This window comes from Gopherus flavomarginatus, chromosome 12 (assembly GCF_025201925.1).
Source record: "Gopherus flavomarginatus isolate rGopFla2 chromosome 12, rGopFla2.mat.asm, whole genome shotgun sequence".
NCBI classification, from domain to species: Eukaryota; Metazoa; Chordata; order Testudines; family Testudinidae; genus Gopherus; species Gopherus flavomarginatus.
The window spans coordinates 44,084,783-44,103,565 of record NC_066628.1 but is presented as its reverse complement, the minus strand read 5'-3'; the positions used below and the strand labels follow the sequence as shown (position 1 = coordinate 44,103,565).

Below are 18,783 nucleotides of genomic sequence, written 5' to 3'. Positions count from 1 at the left end.
TAAAGTGTTACAAATCAGGGTTAGCCTGATTTTTGAAGCCCTCTACTCCCTAGGGTGATCAGATGTCCTGTTTTCAACCAGAACACCTGGTCTAAAAGGGACCCTGGCAGCTCCGGTCAGCCATTAAAAGTCCGGTGGTGCTGCAGCGCTAAGGCAGGCTAGTCCCTACCTGTCCTGGCTGGCACCGTGCTGCACCCCAGAAGTGGCCAGCTGGTCCGGCTCCTAGGTGTGGGCAGGCAGGCAGAGCCTGGGCCTCCGGGCACTGCCCGAGCACCGGCTCCGCACTCTCACTGGCCAGGAACAGGCCAATGGGGGGCAGTGCCTCCAGGCGAGAGCAGCACGTAGCGTCTCCTGGCCCCTCAGCCTAGGACCTGTCAGGAAAGGCAGCCTGCCTTGGCCTCCCTGCTGCACCACTGACCAGGAGCTGCCTGAGGTAAGCCCATGCCCCAACCCCCTGCCCCACTCCTGAGCCCCCTTCCACATCCTGAGCCCCTCATCCCTGGACCCACCCCAGAGCCTTCACCCACTCCTGCACTCCAACCTGCAGCCTCCTCCTGCATTCCAAATCCGTTGGCTCCACCCCTCAGCTTGGAGCCCCCTCCTGCACCCCAGATCCCCCCCAGCCAGAGCCCTTACTCCATCCTGCACCTCAACTTCCTGCCCCAGCCTGGGGCCACCCCCCCCCCCCGGCACCCTGAACACTCATTTCCGGCCCCATGCAAGAGCCCACGGCCCCAGTTAGAGCCCTCCCCTCTTCCCCCTCCCCAATTCCTTGCCCCAGCCCAGTGAAAGTGAGTGAGGGTCGGGGAGACCAAGCCACCAAGGGAGGGGGAATGTAGTGAGCAAGGGGCAGGGAAGGGGCGGGGCTAGGGTGTTCAGTTTTGTGCGACTAGAAAGTTGGCAACCCTACCACTCCCCCACTACACGCACACACATAAAATAACCCTCTGACTGCTAAAAAGGAACATTCTTTTTCTCTCCATCTGTACCTGGTTCAGTCAAAAAAACCCAACTTGATAAAGTAAAAATATTTACAAAAAACAAGGTCCAAAGGTTTATGGTCTTAACATGTTTATCTTCTGAGGGCTCTGAAAAACCGAGGTTTCTGGCCTGGCCACCTCCCACTGAATCAAATTCCTGGGCTATTTTCACCTTCTGCAATTGCCTCCCCCATTAACTCATCCTGATCCCAAGTAGTGCTCAGATGTTGCAGTGCAGCACTGAAGAGAGAAGCTAGTACTGAATCACATCTGTGCTGACAGCAAAAGGATAAAGGGGAATCAATCTTCTGTGTGTCATTGTAGAATCTCTGCTGCTACTTCCCCTTACACCACATTCAAGTGGGTTACAGAGAAATTATCCTACACAGGTTCAAGGCAGCTGTTGATTGCCATCGCCAAGGAGCAAGAAAAGATGCTGCTTGCCTTACTGTGGAAAAAGGAGCAGGCAGCGAGGCATCAAAGCTTGCAGATGATGCACGTACTTCAAGATAGCTTAGTCCAAAGCAGATTGAGAAGAGTTACAAAGGAGTTTTGCAAAACTGGGGGACTGGGAAACAAAATTCAGTATTGATAAATGCAAAGTAATGCACACTGGAAAACATCATCCCAACTATCCATACAAAATGATGGAATTTATATTAGCTGTTACCGCTCTAGAAAGAGATCTTGAATCATCATGGATAAAGTTCTCTGAAAACGTCTGCTCAATCTGCAGAAGCAGTCAAAAAAGCTAACAATGTTAGGAACTGTTAAGAAAGAGATACATAATAAAACAGTAGATAGCCTAATGCCACTATATAAATCGGGGGTCGGCAACCTTTCAGAAGTGGTGTGCCGAGTCTTCATTTATTCACTTTAAGATTTTGTGTGTCAGTAATACATTTTAACATTTTTAGAAGGTCTCTTTCTATAAGTCTATAATATATAACTAAACTATTGTATGTAAAGTAAATAAGGTTTCTAAAATGTTTAAGAAGCTTCATTTAAAATGAAATAAAAATGCAGAGCCCTGCCCCCCCCCCCCCCAAAACGGTGGCCAGGACCCGAGTAGTGTGAGTGCCACTGAAAATTAGCTCGCGTGCTGCCTTTGGCACACGTGCCATAGGTTGCCTATGCCTGATATAAATCCATGATACACCCACACCTGAATGCTGTATGCACTTCCGGTTGTCTCATCACAAAGATGTTAGAATTGGAAAAGGTGCAGAGAAGGACAACTGTTCATGACTGAAGGCCTGTTCTTCTACATCCTCTTCATTGCTTTACTGCAATGGTTCTCAAACGGGTAGGTGTACCCCTAGGTCTACACAAAGGTCTTCCGGGGGTACATCAACTCATCTAGATATTTGCCTAGCTTTACAACAGGCTACAGAAAAAGTACTATCCAAGTCAGTACAAACTAAAATTTCATACAGACAAAATGAGAAAGTAAGCAATTTTTCATTAATAGTGTGCTGTGACTTTTTTTATATTTTTTGTCTGATTTATATAAGCAAGTAGTTTTTAAATGAGGTGAAACTTGGGGGTCGGCAAGACAAATCACTCCTGAAAGTGGTACAGTAGTCTGGAAAGGTTGAGAACCGCTGCTTTACTGTCCTATTTAAGTTCAAATGCCTCTTTATATTTGTATTTGGCATATAGTGTGTTAAGAGGAGGTGACTAGTTTTAATTTACTTTCTTGCGAACTCTGAACACCTGAGTCCCCTTCTCTTTCCCCAACTAAATAATCTTGTTTCATCCTATTGATTTCTGACCCATGATTGTAACTATCTTTTTGTGTAAGCGGGGGAATGGTCCCGCTATTGTGGGGAACTTTCCTGGCTTCTGCACTACCCCAGTGAAGTGGGCTAGCGAAAGGATCTGAGGCCTCCCTGCCCTTGGGGACTCCCCTTCCACTCTCCTGTCTGAGTCCTTGTAACCCCAACAAGGCTGGGCCCAGGATTCCTGGGAGGCTCAACCCCCAAGCCTGCTGTGGTCACCCAGGACAGGGGCTAAGGTGTCCCCACGCCGGGGTACTCTCTTTGCACTGCGCACCTCCCTGACCCACTGATCACGTCATACAATTTAAAGCAAATACAAGTTATTTAATGAACAATTAATTTTAAAAAAGAATAAGGAAAAATGGGAAAGGTTAAAGGAAAACACGTCACCCCGCTCTGTGGCAGGGACCATCACAAACAGTGTCTCTGGACATCAGGGCACTTCAGTCTGTTCCTTGTAGGTCCCAGGCCTCCTCCTCCTCAGGCCCTGGCTGTGCTGCAGGGACGCTGCGGGTCAACAGTTGCTGTGGTGGTAGCCACACACTCTCAGGCTCTGGGTGGCAGAACCCTTCAACCCTGTCAGGGTTATGATCCCCCTCCAAGTCTGGCCTGCAGAGCCTCTTGGCTGAGGCGTCTCCCTATGCATGGCCCACTGCCCAGGGTCCCCCTCGCTCTCCCCAGCTGCTCACCGCACCCAGCTCCACACTGCCTCAGCACGGCGGCTGCTGCTGCTCTGCCTTCAGCTCCCTGGGCTGCTTCTCTGGCCTCTCTGGCTCCAGTTGCTACAGCTCTGCTCCCAGGGCAAGTCTGCTCTGCAGGCTGCTTCTGTGTCTCTCTCTCAGCACTCACCTGCTTCCTGGGCTGCTTGTCTGGCCCCTCTGGCTCTGGTTGCTGCAGCTCCCCTCCCAGGGCAGGTCTGCTCTCTCTGGGCTGTGCTCTGGCTTTTTGGGTTGCAGCTCTGCTCCCAGCAGCTTAGCTTGGGCCCCTGCTCTCGCCTTAGCTCAGCCCCACTCTGTCTGACCCAGGCAACTTCAGCTCACACGGAGGACGGGACCCACCCTGGCCTTCTGTCTCTTTGATTAGCCTGCCCGCCCTGTCAATCAGGCTGACCTGGAGCATTTGCCTCTTGCCATTGTTCCTGGGGACTGTCAGTCTCAGGGTCCTGATTTGCCATCGATCCCTCCCCTTTAGTGCTGGGAGCTAGCAACCAAAACACCCCCACTGAATGTTAGTAAGGGGATAACAGTCCCCTTACATTGGTCTTTCCTCTGAAGTCTTTCAGCCAATACTGTCTTGGAGGTTCGGATTATGTCCTCTCTTTACTTGCCTGCAGGGGAAAAAAAACCCAAAATTTTAAATTACAGAGCCTGGTTTTAGCTGCTGATTTAGCTATGCACTTACTTGGTTGAAGCAAAAGCGTCCTTCAGATCCAACAGGACACTTACATTAGAGAGTAACTTGTTCTGCCAGTTTTGTATTATGGTTATGAACAATAGTTCTTGGTACTTGTATAGCAGAGCGTAATCCACCAGCAGAAATCATAGGTAATGCAGGAGGCAAATACTTCAATGACCAACTATATAAATGTATAGATGAACAATGGAAATCTCAAATTATGCCTTAGAAATCCAAGTTTCACAGGCCATTTTTTCAACCATGTATTTATCTGTAATTGTTTTTAATGTAAACAGTTGTCAATTATAGAGGTTAATCAAAATTTGAAATGTCTTCTGTATGTTATGTTTTTCCTTTTTTGTCCCTTAACTTAAAATGACTAATACTTGGCTACATGAATACTTAATGTTTTTGGATTTGATGAATTAAAAGCATGACTATTTATAGGATTAATCTGGGAGTAATTGTCAATCATGGAGCACAGCTTTGATTTTAACAAACTTTGTCCCTTGATCTTGTAAAACTCACCCATAAAAGCAGTTGGAAATTTCAAAATTTGCCCATTTGAAAGCTATTGCTGAACGATCTTGGTAAGTGTGTGTGTACCCACCCACCCACCGACCAGTTGATCAGTTATCTTCTACAGAGTCATTAGGTTTGAAATCTCTGTAGTAAACATCGAATTCCCTAGATTTCACACCCTTTTAAATAACTAGCAGTAAGTTCAGAAAAACTATTCCAGAAGTAGCTGGTTATCTTTACAATTGAAGATTTTTGGTCTGGCTGAGTCAGAAGAGAGGATGGTTATGGAGGTAAGGCATAACACCAGGCATCAGCAGATCTGGGTTCTATTCTTGGCACTGGAGCAGACTGCCAGTGTGTTCTTGGAGAAATCATTTACCCTTTTTGTGTCAGTTTCCTAATCTATAAAAATTATAGTGCTTACCTCACAAATGGGTTGCAGTGGTATATTTAGTGTTTTTGTAAAGCATGCTGAAAGCTCAGATAGAAGATGCGATCCAAATGCAAAATATATTAGTTGGCCTTTAGATGTTATCCAGTAAGTATCTGCATAGCAAAAGGAAGTTGAGGTTTAGTTTTAAAAGCAGAAAAGTAAGGAGTCTTTTTTGACGGAGAGGACAAAAGCAAAGAGGTTAGGTTTCAGTTTCTATCTACTATAATACAGGTAATAAAAAAAATAATAAATAAAAAAGCCCAAAGCCCCTAATCAGAATAGAGGAACTCTGTTGCACTTGGCACTGTACAAAAATATATTGTAGTAAAAGGCAGTCCCTACCCCAAAGAACTTGCAATCTAATTTGTTAGGAAACTGATAGCTTTGGGTGTAGCAAACTTTGGTTTATTGAAGAAACTCTGTACTTTCTGATGGTGTTTCATCTATGCACTAGATTCAATTTGCGGCACAGAACTGTGCAGAAGATGTCCACTGGCTCAGAGTTCCATTTCCTCTTTGGCTATGTTGCTGAATCATAGGACTATGTCCCTTCTGAAGTCAGTTCTTTCAAGTATTTGATCCCCAAAGCCTTGTGTTAATATTGAGTTTTCTGATCTTATGCCTTGAAACACTAGGCTGAGGCTCACGGAATGGACCAAATAAGGAACTAGTGTAACTCAGTTCAAGTTAGTGGAATTACGCCAGGGTTGAATTTGGCTAATGTGTCTAGAATTCAGTTGGCCACAGTTCATTCACTTGGCCACAGTAATTGATGAAATTTGATTGCCAAAAGCTAATAGTTCAATTATGTTGTTGGAGCATAAATAAACTTAGTAAGCCTTTTCTAATTTTTCTTGTTTTTTTCCCTGTTTATGGATGCTGAGCTTTATTCCGTCATGTTTATGCTTTACGTCATGCACAGATCATTTCCTATATTTAATTTATGCCAGATTCCCCACCCTGTGTTGTTTTATCAATTTTTACACCCTTATGCAATGAAGACAATTTTAAGTCTGGAGACATATGCTTTTTTAAAAGGAGGAAGAGGAGCACTTACAGGGACAAGTGGACTTCTGAGCATTTTTTGAAAAAATGTATTAAAGTGTATTAATGGTTAAAGTGAGAGACACGTATTCCATTCCTGATAATGCCATTGAGGTTTTTTGTGACCTTGGGCAAGTCTTTTTAACCTCCCCGTGCCTCTGTATCCCCTGTTGTTAACTGGCCACCTTTTTGTAAAGTGGCTTGATATCCCTGATTTGAAAGATGCTGGTACAAGGTATGTGTGTATATATATATATATATATATATATATATATGTATATATATATATATATATATATATATATTTTTTTTTTTTTTTAAAATCTTCCCCGCTTTATCAAGCAACATATTCTAGAAATGAATTAATTATGAAAGAGTGGAAACAACCTATGAAAGAGGAATTCTTCTGATGAAGACTGCATATCTATCAGATTTTGCAGGCATTTCTGGACTTCAGTACTGGGATTTTAAATAAAATCAGTTTAGTGCTAATGTCTGCTAATCAATCTCTGTGAAATTGATGCCAAGTGACTCTTGGAGGAAGTGATATTTTGAATTCTGGCTCATGTTGTGAAAAGGCTGGCTGATGGTTTTCATTTATGTGCTTGATATCTTTGTGCAGAAAACCTGGTATTTTTGAACACTTTGGCTTGTCAGTCGTAACACTGTTCCAAGAGGCAGCCTCAGTTTTTCATGTTGAAATCTCAGGCATGTTATAGTTAATTGTATTAAACAGTTATATTGAAATGATCTAATATGTCTGATTGCTCAAGTGTGGTTCTAAAGAGCCTGATTGATTCTGCAGCTCTTACAAGAGTAATCCCAATGGTTTCAATGGGACTACAACTCAAGTACAAAGTTGCAGGATTGGGCAAGTGGTGAGGGAACATATATAAAATGTTAATCCATCTTAACCTAAATTACTTCAATTTCTTGTGAGCGCTCTTTAGAAGTATGCCTTCATAGGAGATTTAGGACAGCCTGTGGTACTGGTAAGACAGAGTTCATTAAAGCCAGAAGCTCAACATTTACTGTCACACTAACAGGACCTGGCCTGGTTATTAATCTAGCTGTTTTAACAGTATGGCTGACCTTTCCTAAAAGCAGTTTCACCTAATGGTTAACACAGCACTTTTCAATTTAGTTATTCTACTGATAACCAGACAATTTCTCCTATTCCATCCTCTAAACAGAACTGCTCATCTTTAAAGATGGAGATCACAAGATCACTGTCGATGGCAAACAGCTGCAAAGTTGTTTGACTGTTCCCATTATCCTCCCTGAGTTACTAAATTTCTTAATTTAACTGCTTCAGTAGTACCAAAAACCAAACTCTGCAATCTCCGCAAACAACAATAAAGTCCATTGTTGATGTTCCAATAGCCTCGGATAATGTATCTGTCTCTGATGGTTTATAGTGATGGAATTGCTATATTTAAGCACAATCCATTAATTTAATTGTTTTGGACACACTGCAAAATAGGTTGCAGCATGGGTTGAAAATATGTGCCTATCCCCACTGACTCTTTTCTCCAATTTAGTTACTCTGAAACTCCTCCTCTCTCTGAAAAATAATCTTGAGGTTTTCACGTCTTTTGCACTTGTTCTCCAAAGGTGTTATTCTAAACTAAACATGCAAAAACACCTCCCCCCCCAGCAGATTTATTCATTAGCCAATTAAATTTGAGGTAAAATAGATATTTGGAAAATACTTCTGCATCAGGCATATAGCTTCAGATTAATTAACAGAGTCATTGGCTTCTCTAGTTTAGTATTTTTCAATTATGAAAATCCATTGTCTAAAGTTTTCACTCTTATAATCTGAGCTCCTTAATCATCATGAGACTGGTAGAACTCTGCTCAATTGGAAGGGATTTTTTTGGCCCTTGATGATGACGGTAAGAGAATGGAGCATGAGCCATGCATCATCTTAGCTGCTATGCGCCCCTTGCTGAGCATTCCAGTCAGTTCTGTCTTAACTGTAGCCGGTGAAGGAGCTCCCTATAGAGAACTGGTTGCCTATATCTATCTTTTGCAGGTGTGATACCTAAGAAGGAAGGAAAACTACCCACCAGCTTCAAGCCTCTAAGTGAACAGGACAATGTCATTCTGATAACCAAATTGATGGCTTTATGATGGGTTTGGTCACAGAGACCCCCTTGGGGCTGTCATCTCATGTGCTGACACTACCTCTGAGCCTGTTTTCTGTGCCAGTTTGGGACTTCAGAACCCTGTCTTGTTGAGCCAGGCATGCAAACCTGCTGCAACACAGACCCAGGGTCTGAACCACACTCCCAAAGCTGCAGATTTAACTGAAAACAGCTCGGCACATACTCTTATTTCCAGCACCCAGACACCCAGCTCCCAATGGGATCCAAACCCCAAATAAATCCATTTTACTCTGTATAAAGCTTACACAGGATAAACTCAAGTTGTCCACCCTTTATAACACGGTGTGGAAGTAGAGCAAGAACTGACAGGGATTTGAAGGGGATTTCAATGCAAACAGTCTGCTCTGTGAGCAAGAGTCAGGTTAGCTGTGACCCTAATAACGTGAGATTCGTAGAAGTGAGGATTGTGTGAGGTGAGTGGGAAAGAATTCTGAGAGAAGTTGTTGCGACCTTGTGTTAGATAAGTATGGAATGTAGACTATAATCTAAACAGAAGTGAGAAAAATAAGAGATCGGGATGACCTATGTATAAACAAAATGCAGCTGTTGCTCATTATTGTATGTAACAAAAGGTATAAATGCTTGGTGTAATTGTTTACCTGTTGAAAGACCTGCCTAGGTAGGGGAAACCCTGTGTCCTAGTGCATTCTCTCCCTCCATGCAATTGCTAGAGAATAAAATATCTGACTTGCTGCACCCAACCTGAGAGTGAGAACTCAGTTTTTCTGACAACTGAGAGAGAGAGATGCACAGCTGTTTGCTCCCCCAAGTATTAATCACTTACTCTGGGTTAATTAATAAATAAAAGTGATTTTATTAAGTATAAACAGTAGGATTTAAGTGGTTCCAAGTAATATCAGACAGAACAAAGTAGATGTTACCAAGCAAAATAAAACAAAACACACAAGTCTAAGCCTAATACATTAAGAAACTGATTTCAGATAAAATCTCACCCTCAGATTTTCCAGTAAGCTTCTTTTACAGACTAGACTCCTTCCTAGTCTGGGCTCAATCCTTTCTTCTGGTACAATCCTTGTTAGTTCCAGCTCAGGTGGTAAGTAGGGGATTTGTCATGACTGGTAGCCCCCTTTGCTCTGTTCTACCCCCCCTTTATCTCTTTGGCACAAGGCGGGAATGGTTTGTCTCTCTCTGGGTTCCCACCCCTCCTTGTAAATGGAAAAGCACCAGGTTAAAGTTGGGTTCCAGTATCATGTGACATGTGCACATGTCCTGTGAGTTCCCCTCCATTCTTCCAGGACTGGCCCGTATGCAGTGGAGGCTTGCAGGTAAACAGAGCTGAGGATTGAGGTAATAAATCTACTATTTAGACTCTGAGTTGAAAGGCTCTAATGCCAAATATTCTTTCACTATAGAAGATCACCAGGATAGTGATCCTTTGGGAAATACAGCATTTTTCCCTCAGGTATTACAGAAGCTGTCCAAGGCAGCTGACTTTGTAGATTCCTGTACCAGTTTTAACTCAAAGGACACAGTTAAGGGACCTGGACCTGTAGTCTCATCTGCCAGGATTGCTGTGCCCTTGCACCTGATCTTGGGCAGGCTCACTTGATGAAGGTGTGGCAGACTCCCCCTTACACAGCTGCCCACACACCAAAGGTGATCAAAGTATATTGTTCCATGAAGATGTTGCCCAAAAGAAACAACCCAAAAAAAAAAAAAAAGTGAAGCTAGGCTGAGGCCATTGGTATGGTGTGAGCTGTCTCTGGTGTTGGTGTGATGCTGGTTAGAGCCACTGCCTCAGAAGCATGCCTATCTGTCAGTATGGCAGTAGGAAGTCCAGAGAAAGCTCAAAGATCTGCATTACACTAGAGAACTTCTTTGGGAAGGAGGGGGAACTTTTACATGAGTGATAAGGATCCTCTGGGTTTGCACAGAGTAACACGCTATGACTGTGGAGGCAAGTCTTGTGATGGCCTTGTGCTTTGATAATTCCAGCTGGAATTTCTGGATGAAATTCAAAACTCAAATGAAAACTAGTTGCTGTGTCTGCTCTGAAATTTTTTGGCTTAACTTCCAGAAAGGAAGTAGGGTGAGCCCATTACAAACGAACCCTGCTGTGCAAACTGTAAATCATCCTGGCTTTACTAACTGTCTCCTTGATGCATTTTTATTTCTGTATGTGAAGTGGTTATTTCCACTGTAAATAAAACCCAAATACAAAATGTCTCTAAAAGCCAGTTTAGGTGTTGGTGAAATCTAAAAGCAGACTGTATGTGTTTTAAATGGAAATGTTAGATGTGTGCCTTAATGAGGTGGCTACTGAACATATAAAATAGCTTAATTTTCCTAGTGTTTTGTTTGTGGGTATTAGTGAAAATGCAAATAGGTAGTGGAAATTAATATAATCTAGGCATCATTAATTGGTAACAGCATCTACGAGTCCTCAGAAAATTGTGCAATGTTTGTTCTGAGAAACTGACAGGCACCAGCTCCCAATGAAGTAAATGGGCCTTAGAATATTGTCCTGTTTTTTGTGTAGGAGATGATTTTTTAAATTGGCTATAGTGCTGCAATAATGTCAACTGACTTTTTGTGTAGTGGCTTGTGTAATATATTTTTAATAGGGTATTGAGAGATGTATGTTCAGAGACGCTCTTTTCCTCCTTCCTTTCTCTCTCCGTCCCACCCGTACACTCCTCCAGTATTGTAAGGATTTCTGCTGTGCAGATTTAAGGCTTGACTGCAAGGTCCTGAGTAGCTTCACTTTCCATTGACTTCACTGAGCACTAAGGGTGCTCAAAACCTTGCAGGACTTGGCTTTTAATGCACAAATGCAGGAGTCACTTAAGGTATGTCATCTGGCAGGCTAAGACAAGGAAAAGATTGACTTCATGTCTCATGCATATATGCTCTGGGTAATACATTGCTTCTTTCCTCCTCTGCCAAGTGCCTCCATTGGCTAATCTGGTGCCCTCAGGAGTGGGAATAATTACTTAAATATGGAGCTTTTCACCCTAGATCTCACATCACTTCATAAAGGTGGGTAAGAAACATTTGTCCCTGTTTATACTGGTAAGAAAACAAAAAGGTGCAGAGAGGTGAACTGATTTGCCCAAAGTCTCAGACAGCCAGTGCTAGAGGTAGGAATAGACTCCTGCTTTCCTGATTACACTGTGGTGCCCAATCTACTGCTTCGTTGCATTCATCCATGCAATATGTGACATGAGTTGGGAAGGAGTCTGTCTTACTATAAATGGTTGAAAACTATTTATTTAAAATTTTATTTTCACACTACATCAGGTTGCCAATTCAATATCAATTAACAAATCTTTCCTTTTCTAGGGATGGATGAATGAAATTTATAATTATGATCCAGAAACTTATCATGCTACATTGACTCATTCTGTCTACGTGCGACTTGAAGGAAGTACCCTAAGACTTTCAAAACCCAATAAAAATATTTCCAGAAGGGCTATTTACAATGAGTCTAAGCCTGATGTCACCTACATTGGCCAGAAAATTTATGAGCTTACGGACAGCAAGGTGAGTTCTATTTAGTTAAGCAGCTGATTGCTGTATAGTAAAAAGGTAGGCTCTCTCTACACTACATTATTAGTTTAATTTCTGCTGTCACGTAAATGAAGATTATTTACTGATTAGCTTTCAAAGGCCACGTCCAGACTACCTGCTGTATCAGCGGGTTAAAATCGATTGCTCGGGGATCGATATATCACGTCTAATCTAGACGCGATATATCGATCCCCGAGCGCGCTTATATCGATTCCGGAACTCCATCAACCCCAATGGAGTTCCGGAATCGACAGGGAGAGCCGCGAACATCGATCCCGCACGGTGTGGACGGGTGAGTAATCCGATCTTAGATATTCGACTTCAGCTACGTTATTCACGTAGCTGAAGTTGCGTATCTAAGATCGATTTTCCCCCTCCCCCCCAGTGTGGACCAGCCGAAAGTATTATGCTGGTTTAATCTGCGAGTGTAAAAGGAAACAGACATTAGCCAATGGCTATTTCATACTGAAGAGTGATCTATGTTTAATCTCTTTTTATGGGTATAAAAATATTAAAACAAACATTTTGGGGCTGTATCTTTTTTTTTTTAACACAAGCCTTCCATTACATTGCCAAATAGATGAATCTTGCTATGAAAAGAATAAAACCATTGGGGACAATGTTCAGAGCATCCTCTTGAAAAGTTAAAAAGGGGACTGGGAGAATAAATCAGCAGCACATAAGCAAAAGGACATTTAAAAACTCAAACCCCCCTTTATTTAGTAAATATGCAGAGTCCTGAAACTGTGGTGTGGGAAGATTTGAGCATTCTTTCTCATATACATAAAACAATATGCATATAATATTTTAGAAATCTTGCAATCAAATTTGCTTGTTTCAAGACTGCAAAAGGATTCAGAGCCCAGTCATTTTTGCTGTTGCACAAGTGGAGGGAACACAAATTGTGTGGATGCAGCAGAAGAGAGTGGGAGGTGGGTGAGTAGATGGATGAAAAGGATAGCTCTGCTGCATCATGTCTCTTCTCACTACAGTGCTGTGGAAGCTTCCCTCCAGGTAGGTGCATTATGGGTTCTGAGTTTCTGTACATCAGGACAGGAGTGGGAAGAAGTGAGGCTGGGAAATGTTTGCCCTACGTTGCCCCTCTCCCAAATTTTTTGGGGATCCCAGCATAAAATAAAGCTGACTACATCAGCATTATCTTGCATGATATCCCTGTGCATCACAAGGGATGGTGGCCACAGAAAGGTATTGGCAGCACAGGTGAAGAAGGAACTGATGATACAGTAGAATCTGGGACTGGGGCAGAGAAGAATAAAGAAAACTAAAGAGGCAATAGGCCTTCATCGATCTGCACACAGAGGGGGCCCAAATATTTCCATGATAGAAAGATGAGGTAGAAATTTGTAAAGATTCCTCCGTGCATATTTTCTCTTGCTGGAAACATTTTAACTATAAGACTTTGAAATCACATTGCAGCAGTTTTATAGCTCAGTACAACAGGACTTGGTTGTTCTTAGTGGCATCTAAAATCTGACCAAAAGTAGCACAAGGTTTTTGTTACAAGATCAGTTACAGAGGGACAGTGTGCCCTAAATGCAATCGACAAATAATGGAATTTAAGCTAAGCATTACTTTAAACACACTGTGGGGATCTTTAGCGACATAGGCCTTTTTAAAGGAACAGTTGGGGTAAGAAATTTTTTCTTTAAAGAAATCCCTTCTTCCTACTTGCATTTGGGTGCTGTTTGCATTTGCTCAGCCTGGAATATGACCATCAAATAGTTCTGCTTTCTGGTTCCTATGCAGTCGCACAGCACCAGCATTGCAGATCTCGAGCATCCAAAAATCCATGTTCGACACCCTCCCCCCAATGTCATGAGACTTAAATAACTTTGGGGTTCTTTACCTTCTGGCTTCTGAGTCACACTTTTTTTGCACAACTATGAGAGCTGAAACCCCCCCCTCCCTTTTTTAAATGAAAGCAGAGATTCTTGTGTATTCACATGATTCCAGGAGTATAAACTGAGCATGATCCTGTTTAAATAAGGCTTATTGCTAAGCCTCTCCATATCCTTTATTAGAAGGCTTAGCAAGCCTGGGGCCTGTTGACCCACCAGTGAGTTAAGCACCCACCAGTCCCATCTTTGAGGTGAAATCTTGCTATTTTCATCACTTAATACACAGTGCTATACATTAATATATAAGTGGAGAAGATATTGATTCATATGGAATTTCTTTTTTTGTTTTTTGGGTTTTTTGATCTATCTGACCCTCACTTTTTATTTCACAGATTTATCTGGTTCCCAAGAGTCTGGCTCGAAAACGAATTTGGAATAAAAAGTATCCTATTTGCATTGAACTTGGTAGACAAGACGACTTTATGGCTAAAGCCCAGACTGATAAAGAGAACTTAGAAGAAAGGTCACCAGCAGAGAACTTAGACTTAGGCAGTGAAGAATCTAAGAAACCTCAAGATGGGACAAAGCCCATTAGCCAGAAGGATCAAATACTTTATTTGTTTGGAAGAACGGGTAGGGAGAAGGAGGAATGGTTTAGAAGATTCCTTCTGGCTTCCAAGTTAAAGTCTGAAGCGAAGAAGCCTCTCGGCTTATGTGGAAACAAGCCAGGTAACCAGTATCATTTTTTTAAATTTACTTAAGGTACAGTTTTGTAAAGGAAGTTACAATAAGTACCAAAAAAGCTTCCATAAAACTGAATGTCTGGCTAGTGTTGTTTGTAGTGAATCAATTTTAAGCATTAGCTCTTAAAAAGCGAATATAAAAATAATTATGCAGAGTTAGATATTCCCTAAAATTGTGATTTAAACAGATGACCACAAACCTGCTTGCATATGATTTGGGTAACTGAGGAGTTTGACATCTCCAGTTGCATGCGTTGTTGCTGGATATCGAATTGTTCTAAATACTGGCAAATTAGAGTTTAAGGCCATCTAAACATGTACCTATGGAATTTATTGTAGCCTTAAAAGTGTGTTGGAAAAGCACTTCTTTGAATTGTACCTTTTATGAAATAAATTAAGCACAAATAACCTTGTAGCCATCTGTTTGGTGATGCTAGATTATTTATTTATTTTTAAAGTGATGCTCATGCCTCATGCTTGATACTCTACAGCCATCCATTTGTACGTGGTGTGCTACTTGCTTTTCTGTTCTCTTCTCTACCCTGTTTGTTAATGGCTGTTATTCCTTTCGCTTTAGGATTCTTGCCATCACACAGTAGAACCAATAGCCAGTCTGGAATTCTTACGCATAGTCGCAGCAGTAGCAAAGGAAGCGGAGAAGAAATCATGTCTCAGCCTAAGCAAAAGGAGCTGGCAGGAAACGTGCGACAGAAAACGCTTTTGGACTACAGTATATACATGGCGAAGTGTGTTCCACAAGAAAATAAAAGTCCTGTGGTTAGTCCAGCCTGTAGTGCAGACAGTAGCCCAACTTCTGTGAAAAAGGTAAGAGCCCTGTGCTTAGCGTACTTCCATGAGACACATTTTAAGGTCCTGTTACTTTTGACACTTGTTGCTTTAAAAAGTATAGACTGTATAGAAGAGGGGGAAAAAGTTTGGAAAGTGTGGCTCTGTTCTGACACTGACTGTGTAAAAATGGCATTGTGAGGATCTGTGTGTGTCCCTTGCTTCCTTATAAAGATATTGTTTCTAAGTGCCAGCTCTTTAGGCTCAACCTGGGATCTCCGAAGTCCAGTTGTGTTCTCCTGGCTTGTGTGACATCAGTACCAAAAATGATTCTGTAGGCCAAAATTTCCCTCAGCTGTTCACTTCCTTCAGTGGGTGTCAACACAGGGGGAACTGAGGGTGTCAGAATTAGTCCCTACAATAAATATGGAGTTACCTCTTTTGTTGATTCGTGAGCCATGAACCATCCAGTTTACTCTCCTATAGCTGTGCTCATGCTGCAATAGTAAGAGTAGTAAAAAGATGATATCGACTAACTTTTGTTTAATGTTAACCAGATCCAACTAAAAATGTAACTGGTGTGCAGACATGCTGAAATCAGGAGGGAGTCATTTTTAGAGTTCCTTTTTCAGCCATAAATACAATTTAGTGCTGAGTAAGGAGAGTTTATTCTCATTAGCTAATCTTTCTTAGGGGAGTTGTAAAACATTCAGATATGTCCATGTATCTCCACCATCCCACAGATGGAATTATTTTATGATGAGCCCATCCTCAGATGCATGTAAGTAGGGACTTCCACTGTGATGTTATTTAATACATATTCAGTTTTCAGCTCAGAATGGCCAACAATTCAGTGGACTTTGATAATCTGATGAAGAACTTCCATCCCCTTAGAGCTACTACACACAGTTGTTCTGCTTAGCTCTGCATTTATGATCTCTGGCAGTTTGTGTGTGTGTGCAATATGCTGGACACCGCCATAAACAAACTATTTTCCCTGTTCTTTCTCTCAACCTAAATTTTGCTACCAGAAAGCTTCCACTATTCTCTTTTCTAAACTGCATGGGAGCACACTAGGAATAAACACAAATTGGCTCAGGAACCTGAAATTTAGTTTTTCTATCCATGTTTCAAAAGCTGATTCATCTCTCCAATTCTTTATATCATATAAGTGTATTTTTCTGTGTATTTTTAAATTCACCCAAAGGAAAGTTTTTTTATTAATCTAGGGTGAAATTGTTGCCACATTGCCTCAAATAGTCAGGATTTCTTCACTGATGTAAATTTCATTTGATGACCTTTTGAGTGTGTGGTTTCCAAGACCAAGAGATACAGTTTCTAATGCAGGAGCCCTTCTATGAGAGTTAATTGAGTGAAAGCAATGGAATTATCCACTTTTCTATTTAGATTGCTTTCAGATGCAACCTTCCTCACAAAAACTAAACCATGGGTATTGAGTGTATATAATGTATATTAAGTTTCTGTTTAGAAATGGTTTATAAAGGGTTACTAAATGATTAACACATGTTATAAGCATGTTATATGTGAGTAGTATGTGCTGTGTTGTAGATAAACCATAGCTTATCAAGTATCAGAGGGGTAGCCGTGTTAGTCTGGATCTGTAAAAGCAGCAGACAGTCTTGTGGCACCTTATAGACTAGCAGATGTTTTGGAGCATGAGCTTTTTATTTATTTGTTTTTTTAATTTTTATTTTTTTTGGAGCATGTTTATCAGGAGCCTCTTCACCTCTTGGACTCTCTAATTGCTCAACTACTTAGTAAAACACCTATTAATCATTCATTTATCCTTAATAAATGGAACCTTAATATTAAGTGTGACCCCAGTTTATTTAATATATATTTTGTGCATGTAAAATAATCTGCACTTCAGGGCCCTCTTACAGCTCATAGTTAAGGAGATCCATGTACAGTACATGATATGAGCTGATTTGGTGCTCATTGGCTCTCCTGGCCACTCAATCAACCTCTGAAACAGTGGTTGCAATACTGAATCTGACAGGTCAGGCTTAAGTTTATAAATAGGATAATGGTGCTAGCAAGAACTTGGGTCATAATAGAATTTAGCAATCCAGCAAATTCTCTTTTTGTATAAAGTCACAGCCCTTGGGAATATTAAGGTTGCAAAGAAATCCTGTTCGGCTGATTTCAGAGCAGCCACTGTGTCTAGCTGGTTGCTGTGCCAAAACAAAAGTTTGAAGCAGTGGGGATAAATATTAACCTAAAATGGTAAAAGAATGGTTCCTTTTTTATGTACGGGGATATACATATGAAGTATGAACAACACAGAAAATTTAAAAAATAAACAAAGATGCTGTGGAGCCAGGGGGAAAACTTTTTGCAGATAGTGAAACTAATTGCACTTCAAATCAAGTTATCACTTTACCAGAGTCCAGACTTGGGTAACTTGATCCTTCTGTCTTGAGCAAAATAGTATCACCTCGTATGGTCCTAGGCAAGCTGCCATCAGCACTATGCCCCTGTTTAATATGACAGATTTTAAATGTGTTTAAAGTCACTTATTGTTAAGTTATGGAGCTTCTCAGAGAGCACAAAATCTATGCATATCTTGTTTATAATTGGCATTTTAGGACCATCATCTTGTCACGCATGAAAGAATTATTAGACTGAAACATGTGCCATGTATATTATCAGTGTCTCAGTTTATCACTGTAAATGTACTGCCTGCTGCTGTTTTTTTCTCTATTAAACTTCTTTCTTTTTAATGAGATCTAGAGTAGCATGGGAATGTGCAATCTATATTGCCTCAGGAAAATCAGCTCTGCATCACCTCAAAACAGAGAAACTAACATTTAAAAATCAATTTTATTTAATGGAAGTCCCATCAGTGACTCTGAATACTAGCTTGGCTAATGTATGTTCCATGACAATTTAGAATGTGGGGCTTTTCTTACAATAAAATTCAAATGAGGCTTTTATATAAGGGCTTGTCTACATCACAAAGTTGCAGCGCTGGTGAGGGGGTTACAGCGCTGCAACTTAGGAGGTGTACACATCTGCAGGGCATCACCAGCGCTGCAACTCCCTGTTTGCAGCGCTGGCCGTACTCCCGTTTTGTCTCGGGTGTAGAGGATCCAGCGCTGGTGATCCAGCGCTGGTGTAATCAAGTGTAGACACTTACCAGCGCTTTTCTTGACCTCCGTGGAATAAGCAGGTATCGCAGCATACCTGAGGAAGCCTCTCTGGTAATCAAGCAGGTCTCCTTCCACGCGGTTTGCTCCGGTGTTCTCCGAATCCCCCCCCAAGCGGATCTCCTTCCCCGCGGTTTGCAGGGGGGTTCGGGGAACGCGAGAGCAAACCGCGGGGAAGCAGGTCTCCTTCCCCGGTTTGCTCTCGCGTTCCCCGAACCCCCGAGCAAGCAGGTCTCCTTCCCCGGTTTGCTCTCGCGTTCCCCGAACCCCCGAGCAAGCAGGTCTCCTTCCCCGCGGTTTGCAGGGGGGTTCGGGGGAACGCGAGAGCAAACCGCGGGGAAGGAGACCTGCTTGCTCGGGGGTTCGGG

At 42.0% G+C, this 18,783-nt stretch overlaps 1 protein-coding gene across 9 annotated transcripts in view; it reads left to right on the top strand.

Moving 5' to 3' along the window:
• TEX2 (testis expressed 2) overlaps positions 1-18,783 on the top strand; it is a 115,731-nt gene that overhangs the window by 60,727 nt on the left and 36,221 nt on the right. For all 9 annotated transcript variants that reach the window (XM_050921008.1, XM_050921013.1, XM_050921011.1 and 6 more), the window contains 3 exons: positions 11,630-11,830; positions 14,109-14,445; positions 15,037-15,284. In XM_050921008.1, the coding sequence (XP_050776965.1) occupies positions 11,630-11,830; positions 14,109-14,445; positions 15,037-15,284 (786 nt within the window). The remainder of the gene's footprint in view (positions 1-11,629; positions 11,831-14,108; positions 14,446-15,036; positions 15,285-18,783) is intronic.